Source organism: Pristiophorus japonicus, chromosome 2, assembly GCF_044704955.1.
Source record: "Pristiophorus japonicus isolate sPriJap1 chromosome 2, sPriJap1.hap1, whole genome shotgun sequence".
NCBI lineage: Eukaryota > Metazoa > Chordata > Chondrichthyes > Pristiophoridae > Pristiophorus > Pristiophorus japonicus.
The window spans coordinates 29,598,537-29,620,229 of record NC_091978.1 but is presented as its reverse complement, the minus strand read 5'-3'; the positions used below and the strand labels follow the sequence as shown (position 1 = coordinate 29,620,229).

At 44.4% G+C, this 21,693-nt stretch overlaps 1 protein-coding gene across 4 annotated transcripts in view; it reads left to right on the top strand.

Annotated features, from left to right (window-relative positions):
- ctnna2 (catenin (cadherin-associated protein), alpha 2) overlaps positions 1-21,693 on the top strand; it is a 1,881,920-nt gene that overhangs the window by 1,248,872 nt on the left and 611,355 nt on the right. For all 4 annotated transcript variants that reach the window (XM_070866818.1, XM_070866819.1, XM_070866821.1 and 1 more), the window contains one exon: positions 711-863. In XM_070866818.1, coding sequence (XP_070722919.1) covers positions 711-863 — 153 coding nt within the window. The remainder of the gene's footprint in view (positions 1-710; positions 864-21,693) is intronic.

The window sequence follows — 21,693 nt, the reverse complement described above, 5'->3', positions numbered from 1 at the left end:
GCAGTGTGGGCTGGCCCGTGCTGCCACTGGCCCTCGCCTCTTCTGGGCCCCATAAATATTCACAAGGAATGGAAAAATAGGTGTCGACAGGTCGTCATTGCTGAGTGAACAGAAGTGACTTGGAGAGCAGCTGTAATAGAATTCTTTTTTGTAACAAAAACTCTTTGATTCTATTCCTCTGAATTGATAAATACAGTGGGCGTACTTCACAACGGGAGGCTTGGCATGCTGGCACCTTGTTCTTCAGCCTCTGGAAGAATTATTTTGCAAAACCTGCAGTTTTAGTATTACTAAGGGATTAAAGTTTTTATTGTCTATCTTATTTAACTGTTAATGTTATTGATGTGCAATAAGGTAAGTGGAAAGCTGCAAATCATGTGGAAGTTTGGTGCAGGTGTCTATTGGACCTATGTACTGCTGTATTAAAATGAATTACTCTGCCTGTGCATTCAGTGCCTGACACCAGCGCTGTCATTAAGCAAGGGGTTTACTTTCTTGACATTTCCTGAGTGACCTACGGCAGAGTGCAATGGGATACTTCATATATCCTTAATACTTTTCTGGCAATGGAGCCTACCAATAAATATGCTTTATATTGTCGAGAATAAATTATATTCATTCAATAAAAAAAAGCTTTCTCAAATGTAGGTCCTTTTGACCATTTCCAATGTTACTATTGGTTTTTAATTTCTCTTTCTTTTCCTCAAAAGCTCCGCAAGGCTGTCATGGATCACATCTCCGACTCGTTTCTGGAGACCAATGTTCCTCTCTTGGTTCTCATTGAGGCAGCAAAGAGCGGCAACGAGAAGGAGGTGAAGGAGTACGCACAGGTCTTCCGTGAGCACGCCAACAAGCTGGTAGAGGTGAATATGTGCTGCAATTCAGATATCAGTTCTTCACTTTGTGAGTTCTCTTAACTAGGAATGTACCAGAAAATGCAAATAGGTTTAATGGGTAAAGTCACCATTTGGTGCAACAGTAAGCCATACAGACCAGAAGGTTCCAGGTTTGATTCTCGGTTATGTCATCATGTCCAGCGGTTGGCGGGGTATGATGTGGCCTGTGCACGTGTTGAGTAAAGACGGGCTCATCTATGATTTGCTGCATTGTCAAATAATCTTTATTCTGACTCGCTGTCTAGCTCACACATGAAGATGGCCACTTGGGTGAGTTAGCAGTGAACTATCATCTCCCTGTGAATCGTGCCTCAGCGACACTCAGCTGGTGGGTGGGGAACTGCAAATGATAAAATCTATTCTCAAAAAGAACAGTGATAAAAATTGCTAAATATTGCTGTTGCAGTGCGGGCTTGAAATTATATTACTGTCTGATCTTAACCAAACCTCATGTCACAACCTCTTATTAACAGACCTTCCAACTCACCAAAATGTTAAGAATAGCAGTTTTATATACTTGCACTAATTTAGTTAACTATTATTTTGTGACAAACGGCTTAGATAAGTTTGTGAATAGCCCACATGTTCTAGACCCCTTGAATTCCTCTTAAAATGTTCCTCATGTTTGAAGGTCTACTTCTTCCTATCAAAGATTGTCACATACAATTTAAACTGTCTATGTCACTGGATGCTCATTTGCCACTTCTCCGTTGGGCTTTAATCAAACTTGATAATGGCTGTATCTTGTCAAATAGGCATGCTGGGAGCCAGCCATCAGTGCAACAGGACCGCAAAACACGTTGAACACTATCGTTTCACAAACCATTGTTATCATGGTGCTGGTTTCTTTGGAACCTGGTCATGTATTAAAATAGTAATTACAGCCGCCTCTGTGTCCTTCATCGTCTAGTCAGTTAGAATCTCCTGGGCCTTACACTGCAAAAGATCAGGCAGTTTCCCATCCGCTTCAGCCCTGCCTGCCTGACCCCTGCCAGGAGTTCAAATCTGGCAATTGTATCATTGCAAGGAACTACACATAGTCAAAATAGATTGGATGCTTCAGAAGATGCATCATCCATGGACTGCAGAACAATCTTCATAGTTAGTCTGGATATTCCCAAATTGGCAAGGTTCAAGGTCATTTTTTCTCAGCGGGATGTTGGTTTGGGAGCAAGAATCGCACATAAAAATGGAAACGGCATTGCAGAATACAGGGTTAATGGAGACGTAGAAAGAATAGGAGGAGGAATTCTCACAGTATACAGAGGGTAGATATCAGAGGCATAGGTCAATATGAAAGGTGTAAGGAAGATCTCAGAGTGGGGGAGTGGTACTGGAATCATGTAGACTTTGCAATCAGGCAGAATCTCAAATAAATTAGCAATAATGTAGAGAATCTAACAAAACTGCAGAGACTCTAGAGGAGTATAAGAAATGCAGGGGTGCAATTAAAAAAGATATCAGGAAAGCAAAGAGAGAGCATGAAGGAATATTAGCAAGTAAAATCAGGGAAAACCTAAAGATGTTTTATAAATACATTAAGAGCAAGAGGATAACTAGAGAAAGAGTGGGTCTATTAGAGACCACAAAGGAAATCTGTGTGGGGAGGCAGACGATGTGGGTAAGATTCTTAATGAATACTTTGCATCAGTTTTCACAAAAGAGAGGGACAATGCAGACTTTGCAATGGGGGAGGAGGACTGTGAAATATTAGATGAGATAAAGATAGTGAGAGAGGAAGTATTAAGGGGCTCAGCAGCTTTGAAAGTGGAAAAAATCCCCAGGCCTGGATGAAATGTATCCCAGGCTAGGAAAAAGCAGAGGCTCTGACCATCATTTTCCAGTCCTCTCTGGCTACAGGTGCAGTGCCAGAGGACTGGAGGACTGCAAATGTTGTACCTTTGTTTAAAAAAGGAGTAAGGGATAGATCGAGTAATTATAGGCCAGTCAGCCTAACCTCAGTAGTGGGAAAATTATTGGAAAAAATCCTGAGGGACAGGATAAATCTGCATTTGGAAAGTTATGGATTAATCAAGGACAGCCAGCATGCATTTATTAATGGAAGGTCATGTCTGACTAACTTGATTGAATTTTTCGATGAGATAACCAGGAGGGTCAATGAGGGCAGTGCATATGATATAGTGTATATCGATTTTTGCAAAGCTTTTGATAAGGTCTCACATGGCAGACTGGTCACGAAAGTAAAAGCGCATGGGATCCAGGGCAAAGTGGCAAGTTGGATCAAAATATGGCTCAGAGGCAGGAAGCAAAGGGTAATGGTTGACGGGTGTTTTTGTGACTGGAAGGTCATATCCAGTGGGGTTCTACAGGGCTCAGTGCTGGGTCTCTTGCTTTTTGTGGTGTATATCAATGACTTGGACTTGAATGTTGGGAGTGTAATTAAGAAGTTTGCAGATGATACTAAAAAATGCTGTGTAGTTGATAATGAAGAAGAAAGCTACGGATTGCAGTAAGATATCTACTGGTGAGGTGGGCAGAACAGTGGCAAATGGAATTCAATCCAGATAAGTGTGAGATAATGCATTTGGGGAGGTCTAACAAGGTATGGGAATACACATTAAATGGTACGACACTGAAAAATGTAGAGAAACAAAGGGAATTTGGAGTGCAGGTCCACAGATTCGATGGTTTGAGGCGTGAATTGGCTCGGATAGACTGGCAAATGATACTTAAAGGGTTGACGGTGGATAGGCAATGGCAAACATTTAAAGATCACATGGATGAACTTCAGCAATTGTACAAGCCTGTCTGGAGTAAAAATAAAACTGGGAAGGTGGCTCAACCGTGGCTAACAAGGGAAATTAAGGACAGTGTTAAATCCAAGGAAGAGGCATATAAATTGGCCAGAAAAAGCAGCAAACCTGAGGACTGGGAGAAATTTAGAATTCAGCAGAGGAGGACAAAGGGTTTAATTAAGAGGGGGAAATAGAGTACGAGAAGAAGCTTGCGGGGACCATAAAAACTGACTGCAAAAGCTTCTATAGATATGTGAAGAGAAAAAGATGAGTGAAGAAAAATGTAGGTCCCTTGCAGTCCGATTCAGGTGAATTTATAATGGGGAACAAAGAAATGGCAGACCAATTGAACAAATACTTTGGTTCTGTCTTCACGAAGGAGGACACAAATAACCTTCCGGAAGTACTAGGAGACCGAGGGTCTAGTGAGAAGGAGGAACTAAAGGATATCCTTATTAGGCGGCAAATTGTGTTCGGAAAATTGATGGGATTGAAGGCTGATAAATCCCCGGGGCCTGATAGTCTGCACCCCAGAGTACTTAAGGAAGTGGCCCTAGAAATAGTGGATGCATTGTTGATCATTTTCCAACAGGCTATCGACGCTGTATCAGTTCCTGGATTGGAGGGTAGCTAATGTAACTCCACTTTTTAAAAAAGGAGGGAGAGAGAGAACAGGGAATTATAGACTGGTTAGCCTGACATCGGTAGTGGGGAAAATGTTGGAATTAATTATTAAAGATGTAATAGCAGTGCATTTGGAAAGTAGTGACAGGATCGGTCCAAGTCAGCGTGGATTTATGAAAGGGAAATCATGCTTGACAAGTCTTCTAGAATTTTTTGAGGATGTAACTATAGAGTGGACAAGGGAGAACCAGTGGATGTGGTGTATTTGGATGTTGAAAAGGCTTTTGACAAGGTCCCACACAAGAGATTGGTGTGCAAAATCAAAGCGCATGGTATGGGGGTAATATACTAACTGGATAGAGAACTGGTTAGCAGACAGGAAGCAGAGAGTCGGGATAAACGGGTCCTTTTCAGAATGGCAGGCAGTGACTAGTGGGGTGCCGCAGGGCTCAGTGCTGGGAACCCAGCTCTTTACAATATACATCAATGATTTAGATGAAGGAATTGAGTGTAATATCTCCAAGTTTGCAGATGACACTAAACTGGGTGGCGGTGTGAGCTGTGAGGGGGACGCGAAGAGGCTGCAGGGTGACTTGGACATGTTAGGTGAGTGGGCAAATGCATGACAGATGCAGTATAATATGGATAAGAGGTTATCCACTTTGGGGGCAAAAACACGAAGACAGAATATTATCTGAATGGCGGCAGATTTGGAAAAGGGGAGGTGCAACGAGACCTGGGTGTCATGGTTCATCAGTCATTGAAAGTTGGCACACAGGTACAGCAGGCGGTGAAGAAGGCAAACGGTATGTTGGCCTTCATAGCTAGGGGATTTGAGTATAGAAGCAGGGAGGTCTTACTGCAGTTGTACAGGACCTTGGTGAGGCCTCACCTGGAATATTGTGTTCGGTTTTGGTCTCCTAATCTGAGGAAGGACGTTCTTGCTATTGAGGGAATGCAGCGAAGGTTCACCAGACTGATTCCAGGGATGGCTGGACTGACATATGAGGAGAGACTGGATCAACTGGGCCTTTATGCATTGGAGTTTAGAAGAATGAGAGGGGATCTGACATCGGTAGTGGATAAAGTGATGAAATCAATTATTGAGGATGTCATAGCAGCTCATTTGGAAAGAGGTGACATGATAGGTCCAAGTCAGCACAGATTTGTGAAAGGGAAATCATGCTTGACAAATCTTCTGGAATTTTTTGAGGATGTTTCCAGTAGGGTGGACAAGGGAGAACCGGTTGATGTGGTGTGTTTGTACTTTCAGAAGGCTTTCGACAAGGTCCCACACAAGGGATTAATGTGCAAAGTTAAAGCAGATAGGATTAGGGGTAGTGTGCTGACGTGGATTGAGAACTGGCTGGCAGACAGGAAGCAAAGAGTAGGAGTAAATGGGTACTTTTCAGAATGGCAGCCAGTGACTAGTGGGGTACCGCAAGGTTCTGTGCTGGAGCCCCAGCTGTTTACATTGTACATTAATGATTTAAACGAGGCGATTAAATGTAGTATCTCCAAATTTGCGGATGACACTAAGTTGGGTGGCAGTGTGAGCTGCGAGGAGGATGCTATGAGGCTGCAGAGTAACTTGGATAGATTAGGTGAGTGGGCAAATGCAAGGCTGATGAAGTATAATATGGATAAATGTGAGGTTATCCACTTTGGTGGTAAAAACAGGGAGACAGACTATTATCTGAATGGTGACAGATTAGGAAAAGGGGAGGTGCAACGAGACCTGGGTGTCATGGTACATCAGTCATTGAAGGTTGGCATGCAGATACAGCAGGCGTTTAAGAAAGCAAATGGCATGTTGGCCTTCATAGCGAGGGGATTTGAGTACAGGGGCAGGGAGGTATTACTACATAAGAACATAAGAACATAAGAATTAGGAACAGGAGTAGGCCATCTAGCCCCTTGAGCCTGCTCCGCCATTCAACAAGATCATGGCTGATCTGGCCGTGGACTCAGCTCCACTTACCCGCCCGCTCCCCGTAACCCTTAATTCCATTATTGGTTAAAAATCTATCTATCTGTGATTTGAATACATTCAATGAGCTAGCCTCAACTGCTTCCTTGGGCAGAGAATTCCACAGATTCACAACCCTCTGGGAGAAGAAATTCCTTCTCAACTCGGTTTTAAATTGACTCCCCCGTATTTTGAGGCTGTGCCCCCTAGTTCTAGTCTCCCCGACCAGTGGAAACAACCTCTCTAACTCGATCTTTTAGATTCCCTTTCATTATTTTAAATGTTTCTATAAGATTCCCCCTCATCCTTCTGAATTCCAACGAGTAAAGACCCAATCTACTCAATCTATCATCATAAGGTAACCCCCTCATCTCCGGAATCAGCCTCGTGAATTGTCTCTGTACCCCCTCCAAAGCTAGTATATCCTTCCTTAAGTAAGGTGACCAAAACTGCATGCAGTTCTCCAGGTGCGGCCTCACCAATACCCTATACAGTTGCAGCAGGACCTCCCTGCTTTTGTACTCCATCCTTCTCGCAATGAAGGCCAACATTCCATTCACCTTCCTGATTACCTGCTGCATCTGCAAACTAACTTTTTGGGATTCATGCACAAGGACCCCCAGGTCCCTCTGCATCGCAGCATGTTGTAATTTCTCCCCATTCAAATAATATTCCCTTTTACTGTTTTTTTTCCAAGGTGGGTGACCTCACATTTTCCGACATTGTATTCCATCTGCCAAACCTTAGCCCATTAGCTTAACCTATCTAAATCTCTTTGCAGCCTCTCTGTGTTCTCTACACAACCCGCTTTCCCACTAATCTTTGTGTCATTTGAAAATTCTGCTACACCACACTTTGTCCCCTCCTCCAGGCCATCTATGTATATTGTAAACAGTTGTGGTCCCAGCACCGATCCCTGTGGCACACAACTAATCACCGATTTCCAACCCGAAAAGGACCCATTTATCCCGACTCTCTGCTTTCTGTTAGCCAGCCAATTCTCGATCCATGCTAATACATTTTCTCTGACTCCGCGTACCTTTATCTTCTGCAGTAACCTTTTGTGTGGCACCTTATCGAATGCCTTTTGGAAATCTAAATACACCACATCCATCGGTACACCTCTATCCACCATGCTCGTTATATCCTCAAAGAATTCCATAAATTAGTTAAACATGATTTCCCCTTCATGAATCCATGTTGCGTCTGCTTGATTGCACTATTCCTATCTAGATGTCCCGCTATTTCTTCCTTAATGATAGCTTCAAATATTTTCCCCACTACAGATGTTAAACTAACCGGCCTATAGTTACCTGCCTTTTGTCTGCGCCCTTTTTTAAACAGAGGCGTTACATTAGCTGCTTTCCAATCCGCTGGTATCTCCCCAGAGTCCAGAGAATTTTGGTAGATTATAACGAATGCATCTGCTATAACTTCCGCCATCTCTTTTAATACCCTGGGATACATTTCATTAGGACCAGGGGACTTGTCTACCTTGAGTCCCATTAGCCTGTCCAGCACTACCCCCCCTAGTGATAGTGATTGTCTCAAGGTCCTCCCTTCCCACATTCCCGTGACCAGCAATTTTTGGCATGGGTTTTTGTGTCTTCCACTGTGAAGGCCGAAGCAAAATAATTGTTTAAGGTCTCAGCCATTTCCACATTTCCCATTATTAAATCCCCCTTCTCATCTTCTAAGGGACCAACATTTACTTTCGTCACTCTTTTCCGTTTTATATATCTGTAAAAGTTTTACGATCTGTTTTTATGTTTTGCGCAAGTTTACTTTCGTAATCTATCTTTCCTTTCTTTATTGCTTTCTTCGTCATTCTTTGCTGTCGTTTAAAATTTTCCCAATCTTCTAGTTTCCCACTAACCTTGGCCACCTTATATGCATTGGTTTTTAATTTGATACTCTCCTTTATTTCCTTGGTTATCCACGGCTGGTTATCCCTTCTCTTACTGCCCTTGTTCTTATGTTCTTATAATAGGAGAAACTTCTTCACCCAGAGAGTGGTGAACCTGTGGAATTCTCTACCACAGAAAGTTGTTGAGGCCAATTCACTAAATATATTCAAAAAGGAGTTAGATATAGTCCTTACTACTAGGGGGATCAAGGGGTATGGCGAGAAAGCAGGAATGGGGTACTGATGTTGCATGTTCAGCCATGAACTCACTGAATGGCAGTGCAGGCTCGAAGGGCTGAATGGTCTACTCCTGCACCTATTTTCTATGTTTCTATGTTTCTATTTTTCTATCTCATATAAACATACAAGATTCTGACGGGACGGGACAGGTTAGATACAGGTAGAATGTTCCCGATGTTGGGGAAGTCCAGAACCAGGGCATACAGTCTAAGGATAAGGGATAGGCCATTTAGGACTGAGATGAGGAGAAACTTCTTCACTCAGAGAGTTGTTAACCTGTGGAATTCCCTGCCGCAGAGAGTTGTTGATGCCAGTTCATTGGATATATTCAAGAGGGAGTTCGATATGGCCATTACGGCTTCGGGGATCAAGGGATATGGAGAGAAAGCAGGAAAGGGATACTGAGGGAATGATTAGCCATGATCTTATTGAATGGTGGTGCAGGCTCGAAGGGCCGAATGGCCTACTCCTGCATCTATTTTCTATGTTTCCATGTTTCTGGATCCCTGACGGTAGCAGGCCAGGTAGATAAGGTCGTTAAGAAGGCATATGGAATACTTACCTTTATTAGTGAAGGCATGGAATACAAGAACAAGGAGGTTATGCTTGAACTGTATAAAATACTGGTTAGGCAGCAGCTGGAGTACAGTGTGCAGTTCTGGTCACCACATTACAGGAAAGATGTGATTGCACTGGAAAAGGTGCAGAAAAGAATTACAAGAATGTTGCCTGGACTGGAGAATTTGGCTATGACGAAAGATTGAAGATGCTGGGTCTGTTTTCTTTGGAACAGAGGAGGCTGAGGGGAGACCTGATTGAGGTGTATAAAATTATGAGGGGCCTGGATAGAGTATATAGGAAGGACCTGTTTCTCTTGGCAGAGGGGTCAACAACCCGGGGGCATAGATTTTAACTAATTGGGGGGAGGTTTAGAGGAGATATGAGGGGAAATTTCTTCACCCAGAGATGATGGGAGTCTGGAACAGGGAGACAGACTATTATCTGAATGGTGACAGATTAGGAAAAGGGGAGGTGCAACGAGACCTGGGTGTCATGGTACATCAGTCATTGAAGGTTGGCATGCAGGTACAGCAGGCGGTTAAGAAAGCAAATGGCATGTTGGCCTTCATAGCGAGGGGAGTTGAATACAGGGGCAGGGAGGTGTTGCTACAGTTGTACAGGGCCTTGGTGAGGCCACACCTGGAGTATTGTGTACAGTTTGGTCTCCTAACTTGAGGAAGGACATTCTTGCTATTGAGGGAGTGCAGCGAAGATTCACCAGACTGATTCCCGGGATGGTGGGACTGACCTATCAAGAAAGACTGGATCAACTGGGCTTGTATTCACTGGAGTTCAGAAGAATGAGAGGGGACCTCATAGAAACATTTAAAATTCTGACGGGTTTAGACAGGTTAGATGCAGGAAGAATGTTCCCAATGTTGGGGAAGTCCAGAACCAGGGGTCACAGTCTAAGGATAAGGGGTAAGCCATTTAGGACCGAGATGAGGAGAAACTTCTTCACCCAGAGAGTGGTGAACCTGTGGAATTCTCTACCACAGAAAGTAGTTGAGGCCAATTCACTAAATATATTCAAAAGGGAGTTTGATGAAGTCCTTACTACTAGGGGGGTCAAGCGATATGGCGAGAAAGCAGGAAGGGGGTACTCAAGTTGCATGTTCAGCCATGAACTCATTGAATGGCGGTGCAGGCTAGAAGGGCTGAATGGCCTAATCCTGCACCTATTTTCCATGTTTCTATGTTTCTATATGCATTGTTTCCAAAATTATCGGCTATCTATAGTTTAGGAAAAGATCAACATGTGGTCAGTAAAATGTTAGCCTAGAAAAAGTCATTGTCACAATTTGCTGTATATTTTGAATCTAATGATGCTGCACTTCTTTAATTTGCCCCACGTGTGGTGTGTGTATGTGTGTCTCTGTCTCTAAATTGTCAGACCGATTGTCCGACATCCAGTACTGGATGAGCAGAAATTTCCTCCAACTAAATATTGGGAACAGCGTCCCTGCAATAAGCTTCATTCTCTTGCCAACGATTCCATCCCTCTCCCTAGCAACTGTCTGATGCTCAATCACACTGCTTGCAACCTTAGTGTCATTATTGACACTGAGATGACGATACAAAGGTGGGAGGAAAGGCAATCTGTGAGGAGGACATAAAGAGGCTGCAGGAGGACATAGACAAGCATGAAACACAAAAGGTTAGTATGCAGATACAGCAAGTGATCAGGAAGGCCAACGGAATCTTGGCCTTTATTGCAAAGGGGCCGCTCATTTAGAACTGAAATGAGGAGAAATTTCTTCTCTCAGAGGGTTGTGAATCTGTGGAATTCGCTGCCTCAGAGAGTGTGGAAGCTGGGACATTAAATAAATTTAAGACCAAAATAGACAGTTTCTTGAGCGATGGGGGGACGAGGGGTTATGGGGAGTGGGCGGGGAAGTGGAGCTGAGTCCATGATTAGATCAGCCATGATCTTATTGAATGGCGGAGCAGACTTGAGCGGCTTTATGGCCTACTCCTACTCTTATTTCTTGTGCTCTTAAATTCTTATGTTCTTATGAGCTTCCGACCACAGATCTGTGCCATCATTAAGACTATATATTTCCATCTGCGCAATGTCACCCAACGCCAACCTTGCCTTGTCTCATCTGCTGCTGAAACACTCATCCATGCCTTCATTATCTCTAGACTTGACTATTCCAATGTATCCTGGCCTTTCATCTTAAGAACATAAGAAATTAGGAGCAGGATACGCCGATCGAGTCTTCTCCGCCATTCAATAAGATCATGGCTGACCTTCAATCTCAACTCTACTTTCCTGCCTGATCCTCATATTCCTTGACGATATCCCCATAGCCGTAAACTTGAGGTCAGCCAAAACTCGGCAGACCATGTCGTAACTCACACCAAGTCCCATTCACCCATCACCCCTGTGCTCGCTTAAATTGGCTCTTGGTTAAGCAACGCCTCGATTTTAAAATTATCATCTTTGTTTTCAAACCCCTCCATGGCCTTGCCCCTCCCTACCTCTGTAATCCCCTCCAGCCACACAACCCCCTCCCCACTCCCCCGAGATATCTGTGCTCCTCTCGTTCTGCCCTCTTGAGCGTCCCTGATCTTAATCGCTCCACCAAGGCAGCTTGCCTTCGGCTGACAAGTCTCTCTGCCTCTCTTGTCTCCTTTAAGACGCTCCTTAAAACCTACCTCTGTGACCCACACTGCCCTAATATCTCCTTATGTGGCTTGGTGTCAAATTTTGTTGAGTCGTGTTATGTTCCTGTGAAGCACCTTGGAACGTTTTAATATGTTAAAGGTGCTATATAAATACAAATAATTGTTGTTGTTGTTGTGCGTGTGTAAAAGAGTGATACTGGAGTCTAAACTGTTGCAGTCTTGTTTTTCTTTTGTAAATTTGGGGCACTACAGTTAGCCTGATTACCTTTGAGCTGGAGAAAGGAAGAATTACTCCTTGCGTTTGATTGATAACCAGTGGCCAATGCTGGAGAGTGTGAGAACAGGATTAGACTAATCTGTGATTCCCTCTGACAGAAAGGCTTGGATATGATAGCCGACTGACACAAAGGCCTGCAGTTCCTTCTTTTGCCCTTAAGAGTCAAGGCAGGATTCAGGTCCACCACTCTGACCCCGTCATGACCCAGGCCATTTTCTGAGTTGGGGACCATTAGGCATTTGACGCAAGCACTCAGCAGGATTCCTGCCAAACATGTGAGATCCCAGCAGTGGCCCACCGAAAAAGCCGGTGATATTGTAGTAAGATCACTGCTGCAGCACTCAAAGAGTTGGGCACCAAATTAAATGGGGCAGAAGAGCCCTGAAGACTTCCAATACATCTTCCACAGCCAGGGGAAACTACCTCCCAGCATTTACCCTGTCAAGCCCCTTTATTTTTATACGTTTCAATGAGATCACCTCTCATTCTCCTAAACTCTATAGGCGAGGCGACTCAATCTCTCCTCAGAGGACAATTGCCCCATTCCAGGAATCAGTCTAGTGAAACCTTGCTGCACTCCCTCGAAGGCAAGTATATATCCTTCCTTAGGCGAGGAGACCAAAGCTGTACAAAGTTGAGCCAATGAAGTGTTTGATAACCCTGAAGAATAGCCAGCAGAGTTGCGCATCAACACATTTAAGTGACACCACATGGTCTTTCCTGGCTGCACATTGCATTTTCTAAACAAATAGCAGAAACTATTGTTTTGGAAAGACAGTGTTCCTTTAATGATTTATGAATCTAACTTCAATTCATAATGACATTTCCACATTGTGTGCTTTGTACCCTCATCCAATTTAGGCTCCTTTCTTAAATGATTTCTGAAGCCACCTGTATCAACATTCTTCAGCACTGGGGATTTCTGTAAGCATTGCTCACTTTTCTAGTTATGCTTCACAGCCACCAACAACAAGCACTGACATGTTCCTATGTGAGCTTTAATCCATTGGGATTAACCTGAAAATTGAAAGTAATAAGAAAGCTGAATGAAAGACAGGCCGAGAAAGATGAACAGTTTCATTTCTCATTACCCAAGAAGTATGATTAATTTTTTGTTTTCCAAAAATAGAAGAATAAAACTTCAATTGGCTTCACCGTTGCAATAATTTATTATGCGGAATCTTTTTGCAATAGATATAACCTGTTTAAAAAAAGGCTGCCTTAGCGTTGGCCAGGAAAAATGAGCTTCCATTCCATTAGCTATAATGCCCCTCCGGACAGAAGGCAGGTTTTAGTGGACTCATGGATGCTTATAATGTAAAATGACCCTTTGATAGCTGTCTGGTTGAACAGAGCTGATAATTCACCATAGTGAAGGAAAAACGAGTCCAGCAAACTTTGGGTATAATTTGGGACATGTTCCTAGGTCAGTTTTGCAGTACTCCATTTTCTTAGCACTCCCATCAGTCTAGACTTATAGCAGAGCTATTGTTCGTTTCATTCCTGAACTCACCGAAATGCATATTATTATTTAAATAATAATTTAAATGACAACTTCAAAAGTACCTCATTGGCTGTAAAGCGCATCAAGCTAGGGGACTAACCTTGGTTCAATGAACAGTGCACAATAGCATTCCAGGAGCAGCATCAGGCGTACCTAAAAATAAGGTGCCAACATGGGGATGCTGCAACACAGGACTACAAGTATGCTATACAGCAGAAGCAACGTGCTATAGACAGAGCTAAGCGATTCCACAACCAACGGATCAGATCAAACTCAGCAGTCCTGCCACATCCAACTGTGAATGGTGGTAGGCAATTAAACAACTAACAGGAGGAGGAGTCCCCTCAATGGCGGAGAGTCCTCAATGATGGCAGAGCCCAGCTCGTGAGTGCAAAAGTCAAGGCTGAAACATTTGCAACCATCTTCAGCCAGAAGTTCTGAGTGGATGATTCATCTCGGCCTCCTCCTGAGGTCTCCACCATCATAGAAGCCAGTCTTCAGCCAATTGGATTCACTCCACGTGATATTAAGAAATGGCTGAGCGCATTAGATACAGCAAAAGCTATGGACCCCAACAAAGCCGTGCTGAAGACTTGTGCTCCAGAACTAGCCCACCTCTAAGCAAGTTGTTCCAGTACAGCTCATCATCATCATAGGCAGTCCCTCGGAATCGAGCTCACCTTTGGCTTGTTTGCCGTGAAGGAGTTCCGAGTAGAGCGCTTGCTTTGGGAGTCTTGTGTCTGGCAATGTGGAAAATTGCCCAGGTATGTCCTGACCACAAAAAGCAGGACAAATCCAATCTGACCAATTACTGCCGCATCAGTCTGCTCTCAATTATCAGCAAAGTAATGGAAGGTGTCATCGACAGTGCTATCAAGTGGCACTTACTCACCAATAACCAGTTCACCAATGCACAGTTTGGGTTCCACCAAGACCACTTGGCTCCAGACCTCATTATAGCTTTGGTCCAAACATGGACAAAAGAGCTAAATTCAAAAGGGCCAAGTGAAGTGAGCTAAAGAAAAAAAGACTTGCATTAATATAGCATCTCAAAGTGTTTTACAGCCAATTTATTACTTTTAGAGTGTAGTCACTGTTGTAATGTAGGAAACATGGCAGCCAAATTGCATACAGCAAGCCCCCACAAATAGCAATGTGATAATGATCATATAATCTGCTTTTTGTTATGTTGATTGAGGAATAAATATTGGCCAGGATACCAGGGCATAACTCCTCTGCTCTTCTTCGAAATAGTGCCATGGGATCTTTTACATCCATCTGAGAGAGCATACGGGTCTTCGGTTTAACATCTCATCCAAAAGACGGCACCTCCAACAGTGCAACATTCACTTTGCACTGCACTGGAGTGTCAACCTAGAATGGGACTTAAATCCACAACCTTCTGACTCAGAGTTTGCTACCCACTGAGTCACTGGCTGACACTGCAAGGTAGCATTTGACGAGTGTGGCATCAAGCAGCCCTAGTAAATTGATGTCAATGGGAATCGGTTGGGGGGCGGGCGAGGGTGAAAACTCTCCACTGGCTGGAGTCAAAGAAAGATGGTTGTGGTTATTGGAAGCCAATCATCCCAGCCCCAGGACATTGCTGCAGGAGTTCCTCAGGGCAGTGTCCTCGGCTCAACCATCTTCACCTACCCTCCATCATAAGGTCAGAAGTGGGGATGTTCGTTGATGATTGCACAGTGTTCCGATTCATTCACAACTCCTCAGAAAATGAAGCAGTCCATGCCCGCATGCAGCAAGACCTGGCCGACATTCCAGCTTGGACTGATAAGTGGCAAGTAACATTGTGCCACACAAGAGCCAGGCGAAGACTATCCCCAACAAGAGAACGTCAAACCACTGCCCTTTGAAATTCAACGGCATTACCATTACTGAATCTCCACTGTCAACATCCAGGGGGTCACCATTGACCAGAAACTTAACTGAACCGGCCACATAAATACTATGGCTATAAGAGCAAGTCAGAGCCTGGGTATTCTGCGGCATGTCTCACCTCCTGATGCCCCAAAGCCTTTCAAGAACATAAGAAATAGAGCAGGAGTAGGCCATACAGCCCCTCGAGCCTGCTCCGCCATTCAATAAGTTCATGGCTGATCTGATCATGGACTCAGCTCCACTTCCCTGCCCGCTCCCCATAACCCCTTTTCCCATTATCGTTTAGAAACTGTCTATTTCTGTCTTAAATTTATTTAATGTCCCAGCTTCTACAGCTCTCTGAGGCAGCGAATTCCACAGATTTACAACCCTCTGAGAGAAAAAATGTCTCCTCATCTCAATTCTAAATGGGCGGCCCCTTATTCTAAGATCATGCCCTCTAGTTCTAGTCTCCCCCACCAGTGGAAGCATCCTCTCTGCATCCACCTTGTCAAGGCCCCTCATAATCTTATACGTTTCGATAAGATCACCTCTCATTCTTCTGAATTCCAATGAGTAGAGGCCCAACCTACTCAACCTTTCCTCATAAGTCAACTCCCTCATCCCTGGAATCAACCTAGTGAACGTTCTCTGAACTGTCTCCAAAGCAAGCACATCCTTTCGTAAATATGGAAACCAAAACTGCACGCAGTATTCCAGGTGTGGCATCACCAATACCCTGTACAGCTGCAACAAGACTTCCCTGCTTTTATACTCCATTCCCTTTGCAATAAAGTCCAAGATACCATTGGTCTCCCTGATCGCTTGCTGTACCTGCATACTATCCTTATGTGTTTCATGCACAAGTACCCCCAGGTCCCGCTGTGCTGCAGCACTTTGCAATCTTTCTCCATTTAAATACTAACTTGCTCTTACTACACAAGTCAGGAGTGTGATGGAATATTCTCTACTTGCCTGGATGAGTGCAGCTCCAACAACACTCAAGAAGCTCGACACCATCCAGGACCAAGCCGCCCCCTTGATCGGCGCTCCATCCACCACTTAAACATTCACTTCCTCCTTCACTAGCATACTGTGACTGCAGTGTGCACCATCTACAAGGTGCACTGCAGCAACTCGCCAAGGCTTCTTCGACAACACCTCCCAAACCCGCGACCTCTACCACATAGAAGGACAACAGGTGCTTGGGAATAACTCCAAGTTACCCTCCAACTCATGCACCATCCTGACTTGTATATATATTGCCGTTCCTTCATCATCGTTGGGTTAACATCCTGGACCTCCCTACCCAACAGCACTGTGGGTGCACCTTCACTAGAGGCACTGCTGCGGTTCAAGAAGGCGGCTCACCACTATCTTCTCAAGGGTAATTATGGATGGACAATAAATGCTGGCCTTGCCAGTTACACTCACTTCCCAGGAACAATTTTTTTTTAAAGTCAGTTTGGCCATTTCACACCAAGTCTGGTTGTGATGACTTGATGCATTTGAGTTTGGCAGGGATAGTTGCCATGGTAGTCTCGTGAAATTTTGCTTCTTACATAGGAACAGGCATAGACCATTCAGTCTCTCTTCCTATTCTGACATTTAATTAGATCATGGCTGATCTGTACCTCAACTCCATTTACTCGCCTTTGATACATACCCTTAGCTATTGTTTTCAGTCTAGGAAACTTCAATTGACTCCCGCAGCATCCACAGTCTTTTGGGGGACAGAGTTCCACAGTGGGCATGGTAGTGTGGTGCTTATAAGAACATAAGAACATAAGAAATAGGAGTAGAAGTAGGCCATATGGCCCCTCGAGCCTGCTCCGCCATTCAATAAGATCTTCAGCTGCACTTCCCCATCCGCTCCCTATAACCCCTTATCGTTTAAGAAACTGTCCATTTCTATCTTAAATGTATTCAATGTCCCAGCTTTCACAGCTCTCTGAGGCAGTGAATGCCACAGATTTACAACCCTCTGAGAGAAGAAATTTCTCCTCATCTCCGTTTTAAATGGGCGGCCCCCTATTCTAAGATCATGCCCTCTAGTTCTAGTTTCCCCTGTCATGTATTCAACTGTCATTGTAATCCATGTATAAACTGACCTAAGTTGTACACTGTGAGAACACTGACCACCAGGTGGTGAACTTGTGGGAGACACTCCTAACCTGGACTTTCAAGTATAAAAGGGGAAGCTCCATCCATCTTCTCCGCTTCAGTGCTGGCTAATAAATGTTACTGGTCACAGAGTGACCTTCTCTCTAGTATGGGCCTCATGTGCATTTGTACTGTATAGCAAGAACATATTATCCCTCATCAGTGGAAACATCCTCTCTGCATCCACCTTGTCAAGCCCCCTCATAATCTTATACGTTTCGATAAGATCACCTCTCATTCTTCTGAATTCCAATGAGTCGAGGCCCAACCTACTAAAACTTTCCTCATAAGTCAAACATAGAAACATAGAAACATAGAAAATAGGTGCTGGAGTTGGCCCTTCGAGCCTGCACCACCATTCAATAAGATCATGGCTAATCATTCCCTCAGTATCCCTTTCCTGCTTTCTCTCCATATCCCTTGATCCCCGAAGCCCTAAGGGCCATATCGAACTCCCTCTTGAATATATCCAATGAACTGGCATCAACAACTCTCTGCGGCAGGGAATTCCACAGGTTAACAACTCTCTGAGTGAAGAAGTTTCTCCTTATCTCAGTCCTAAATGGCTTACCCCTTATCCTTAGACTGTGTCCCCTGGTTCTGGACTTTCCCAACTTCTCAATCCCCTCATCCCCGGAATCAACCGAGTGAACCTTCTCTGAACTGCCTCCAAAGCAAGTATATCCTTTCGTAAATATGGAAACCAAAACTGCATGCAGTATTCCAGGTGTGGCCTCACCAATACCCTGTACAGCTGTAGCAAGACTTCCCTGCTTTTATACTCCACCCCCTTTGCAATAAAGACCAAGATTCCACTGGCCTTCCTGATCACTTGCTGTACCTGTATACTATCCTTTTGTATTTCATGCACAAGTACCCCCAGGTCCCATTGTACTGCAGCACTTTGCAATCTTTCTTCACTTAAATAATAACATGCTCTTCGATTTTTTTTCATAATCCAGAGACTTGGACTAATAATCTTAACGTGAACAAAGTACACCATGGCAGTTTGTGAGTTGGAAATCAATTTAAAAAAGACTAAGTAATAAATCCGAAATTAAAAGCTGGTATCAGTAAAAGTGACCATGAAGCTGGCAGATTGCCATTAAACACCCAACCGCTCCAGTAATGTCCTTCAGGGAAGAAAACCTGCTGTCCTTTCCAATGTTCCTGTTAAGCTGTGCGGCTGAGCAGCTGCCTGGAGGTCCCACGCAGGCTGCTTGTTGGCTTTACAATAGGAAGAACCGTGCATGTGCGGAAATTTGAATGCACAGCATGTTCAAAGGTCTGCGCACCCCCCCCCACCCCCCCAAAAATAAAAGGGAGCGTTGATCCTTACCCGGTCTGGCCAATACGTGGCTCCACTCCCTCTCTTAACTACCCTCTGAAATTGCATAGCTACTCAGTTGTATTAAACTGCTTAAAAATGAATAATAATAGAACTAAACAAACCATCAGCTGCAAACTTGCCCATTGAATTCTTATACTGCACAATATGCCAGCTGATTGGAACATTCAAGTCTAAGTTTGCACTTTCTCAAAAAGAGCAGTTCAGAACCAAATTTGCTTACATCAGCTATTAAAACAAATGAAAGACGCAAAATGTAAAAATAAATCTCACTGGTTTGGAAACACAATGCACTTGCAGGTTCACAAAAATCACAAGACTTGTCACCAAAAGCAATCACTAACTAATTGTCAAATGCCAATTGAAAGGACTGTTCTGACCATCATTGAGGACCATGACACCTGCTGTTAAAAAGAAATGCTTCGACAGGCCACATAGCACATCACTTTCTACATTCTTGGAATGCAGGGTTAGTTCCAGTGAAACAAATCTTATTCTCAGATTAAGAGTACCAAACTACTGAGCTCCAATCCTGCAATGTCAGTTGTGGCTCAGTGGGTAGCACACTCACATCTGAGTCAGAAGGTTGTGGGTTCAAGTCCCACTCCAGGAACTTGAGCACAAAAATCTAGGCTGACCCTGCAAAGCAGTGCTGAGGGAATACTGCAATGTCAGAGGTGCTGTCTTTCGGATGAGATGTTAAACTGAGTCCCTGTCTGCTCTCTCTTTGATGGAAAAGATTCCATTGTCCTATTTCAAAGAAGAGCAGGGGAGTTATCCCTGGTGTCCTGGCCAATATTATCCCTCAATCAACATGACAAAAAATAGATTATCTGGTCTTTATCACATTGCTGTTTGTGGGAGTTTGCTGTGCACAACTAGGCTGCTGTGTTTCGTACATTACTATAGTGACTACATGCCAAAAGTACTTCATTGGCTGTAAAGTGCTTTGTGGCTGCTGGTCATGAAAGGCACTATATACATGCAAGTCTTTCTTTCAGTTTCTGATGGCAAAATGGACCCCCAAATGAAAGTTTCTTCTTGCTTTCACTCGCCTACCTATTCATTATTACATTGAATGTGCAGCACAGAAACAGACCATTCGATCCATGGTGGTGTTTACACTCCATACGCGACTCCTCGCACCTCTCTTCATCTAATCCTATCAGCACAACCTTCTTACCTTACTAATTTGTAACGATAAATGTAACATGGCTGAATGGCAATAGAAGAATGCTGAAGTGGGAAATAAATGGTCTGAATGAAATAGGACAACAAACTATTCTTCAGTATCAGAATAAACGTTAGCTGGGATTAATGGCTATGGAAACTATATGCATTTGTTCATATTTACTTGTTGCTTTTCCTGGCAAGATGATAGCCCAGCTCATTCACCATCTTTGTAAACAAGATCGCAACAAAACGTATTAGTCCTGTCATACTGGGTTGTAATTGGATTGAAAAAAACGGATTCATTTTTAGAGCAGGAGCACAAAGGCATCTAGTTTTCTCTCTGCATTTGATTAATACAACATTGATGGATTGATGCAGTTATTACAATTATGTGCTAAGTACAAGGGAAATACCTGCCAGTTTCAGTCTCTTGCTCCATGTTGTCAATGCTGTGGAAAATACTGAAGTATTGGCGTGTATAGCTTTTACTTTCTTGTTCTGCAATTAACTCTATAAAAGTTGCACATTGAGCGCTTAACTTTTAGGACTGAGATTGATTTGAAACGGTAATGTCCTAGAACCTGGGCAGTTGAATTAAATAGCCATGTGCTAATTGGTAAGGATGAGATATAATTAATAGGATTCAGTTATTTGCACTGTATTTCTGACTGATTGGCACTCCATTATCAGAGGACCTGATTGCTGATTGGTCCTCTTGGAGGGTAAGCCACACCCAAAGGTTTCTCTGGAGTGTATAATTGGAACCACCCAGCCAAGTTCTGAGTGACTTTGCAAAACGTATTCCGAGCCATTCTGACTTCAGAACTCCCCTGCAAGCAGTCACAGAGAGGATAGAGCTCCCAGCAAAAGTCTCCCAAATCCCTGAACCCAGCCCAAGTGCATACCTCCACCAGCCGAAGTCCCTGACAGCCCCAACCCAAGTTCCTGATACACCCAGCCCAACTTCATCACCCCACAGCCCAAGTTCATCCCCCCACACCGAGCCCAAGCCCTGTACCGCCCTCCCCCCAGCCGAAGTTCCTGACACCCCCAGTGCATGCCTCCCCCAGCCTAAGTTCATGTCTCCCAGCCCAAGTTCCTGACAACCCCTCCCACCATAGATGGTGCATTGTGTGTGGGTCACGGATTGTTAACAGGTTTATTGGGTATGAAGTAAATAGTGACAGTGTCATAACTTCCGGGTTCATCCACTGTGGGTGTAAAGGGGGTTGGAGTTCCCCCTCTCCCCTCCAGCTTCCCCATCTCTCTCTTTCTTCCTCTCACGCCTCTCTCCCTCCCCTCCCCCTCTGTGTGTGTCTCTCTCTCTCGCTCCACCCCCCCGTGTCTCTCTCTCTCTCCCTTCCCCCACCCCATGTGTGTGTCTCTCTCTCTCTTGTGCCCCCCCCGTGTCTCTCTCTCTCTCTCTCTCTCGCTCCCCCATCCCCCCCGCATCATGTCTCTCTCTCTCTTCCCTCCCCCACCACGTGTCCCTTTCTCTCTCCCTCTCCCCACCCCATGTCTCTCTCTCTCTCTCCCCTCCCCCCCCCCCCCCCCGGGCCTCTGCCTCTCTCCCCATTCCCGTGTCTCCCTCTCCCTTCTCCATGCCGTGTCTCTCTTTCTATCTCCGAGCCCCACCTCATGTCACTCTCTATCTCTCTCCCTACCCCTACTCCATGACTCTGTCTCTCTCTCTCTCCCCCCGCCGTGGCTGTCACTCTCTCCCTCTCTTCCCCCCACCCCCCCAACCCCGTCTCTCTCTCACTCTCC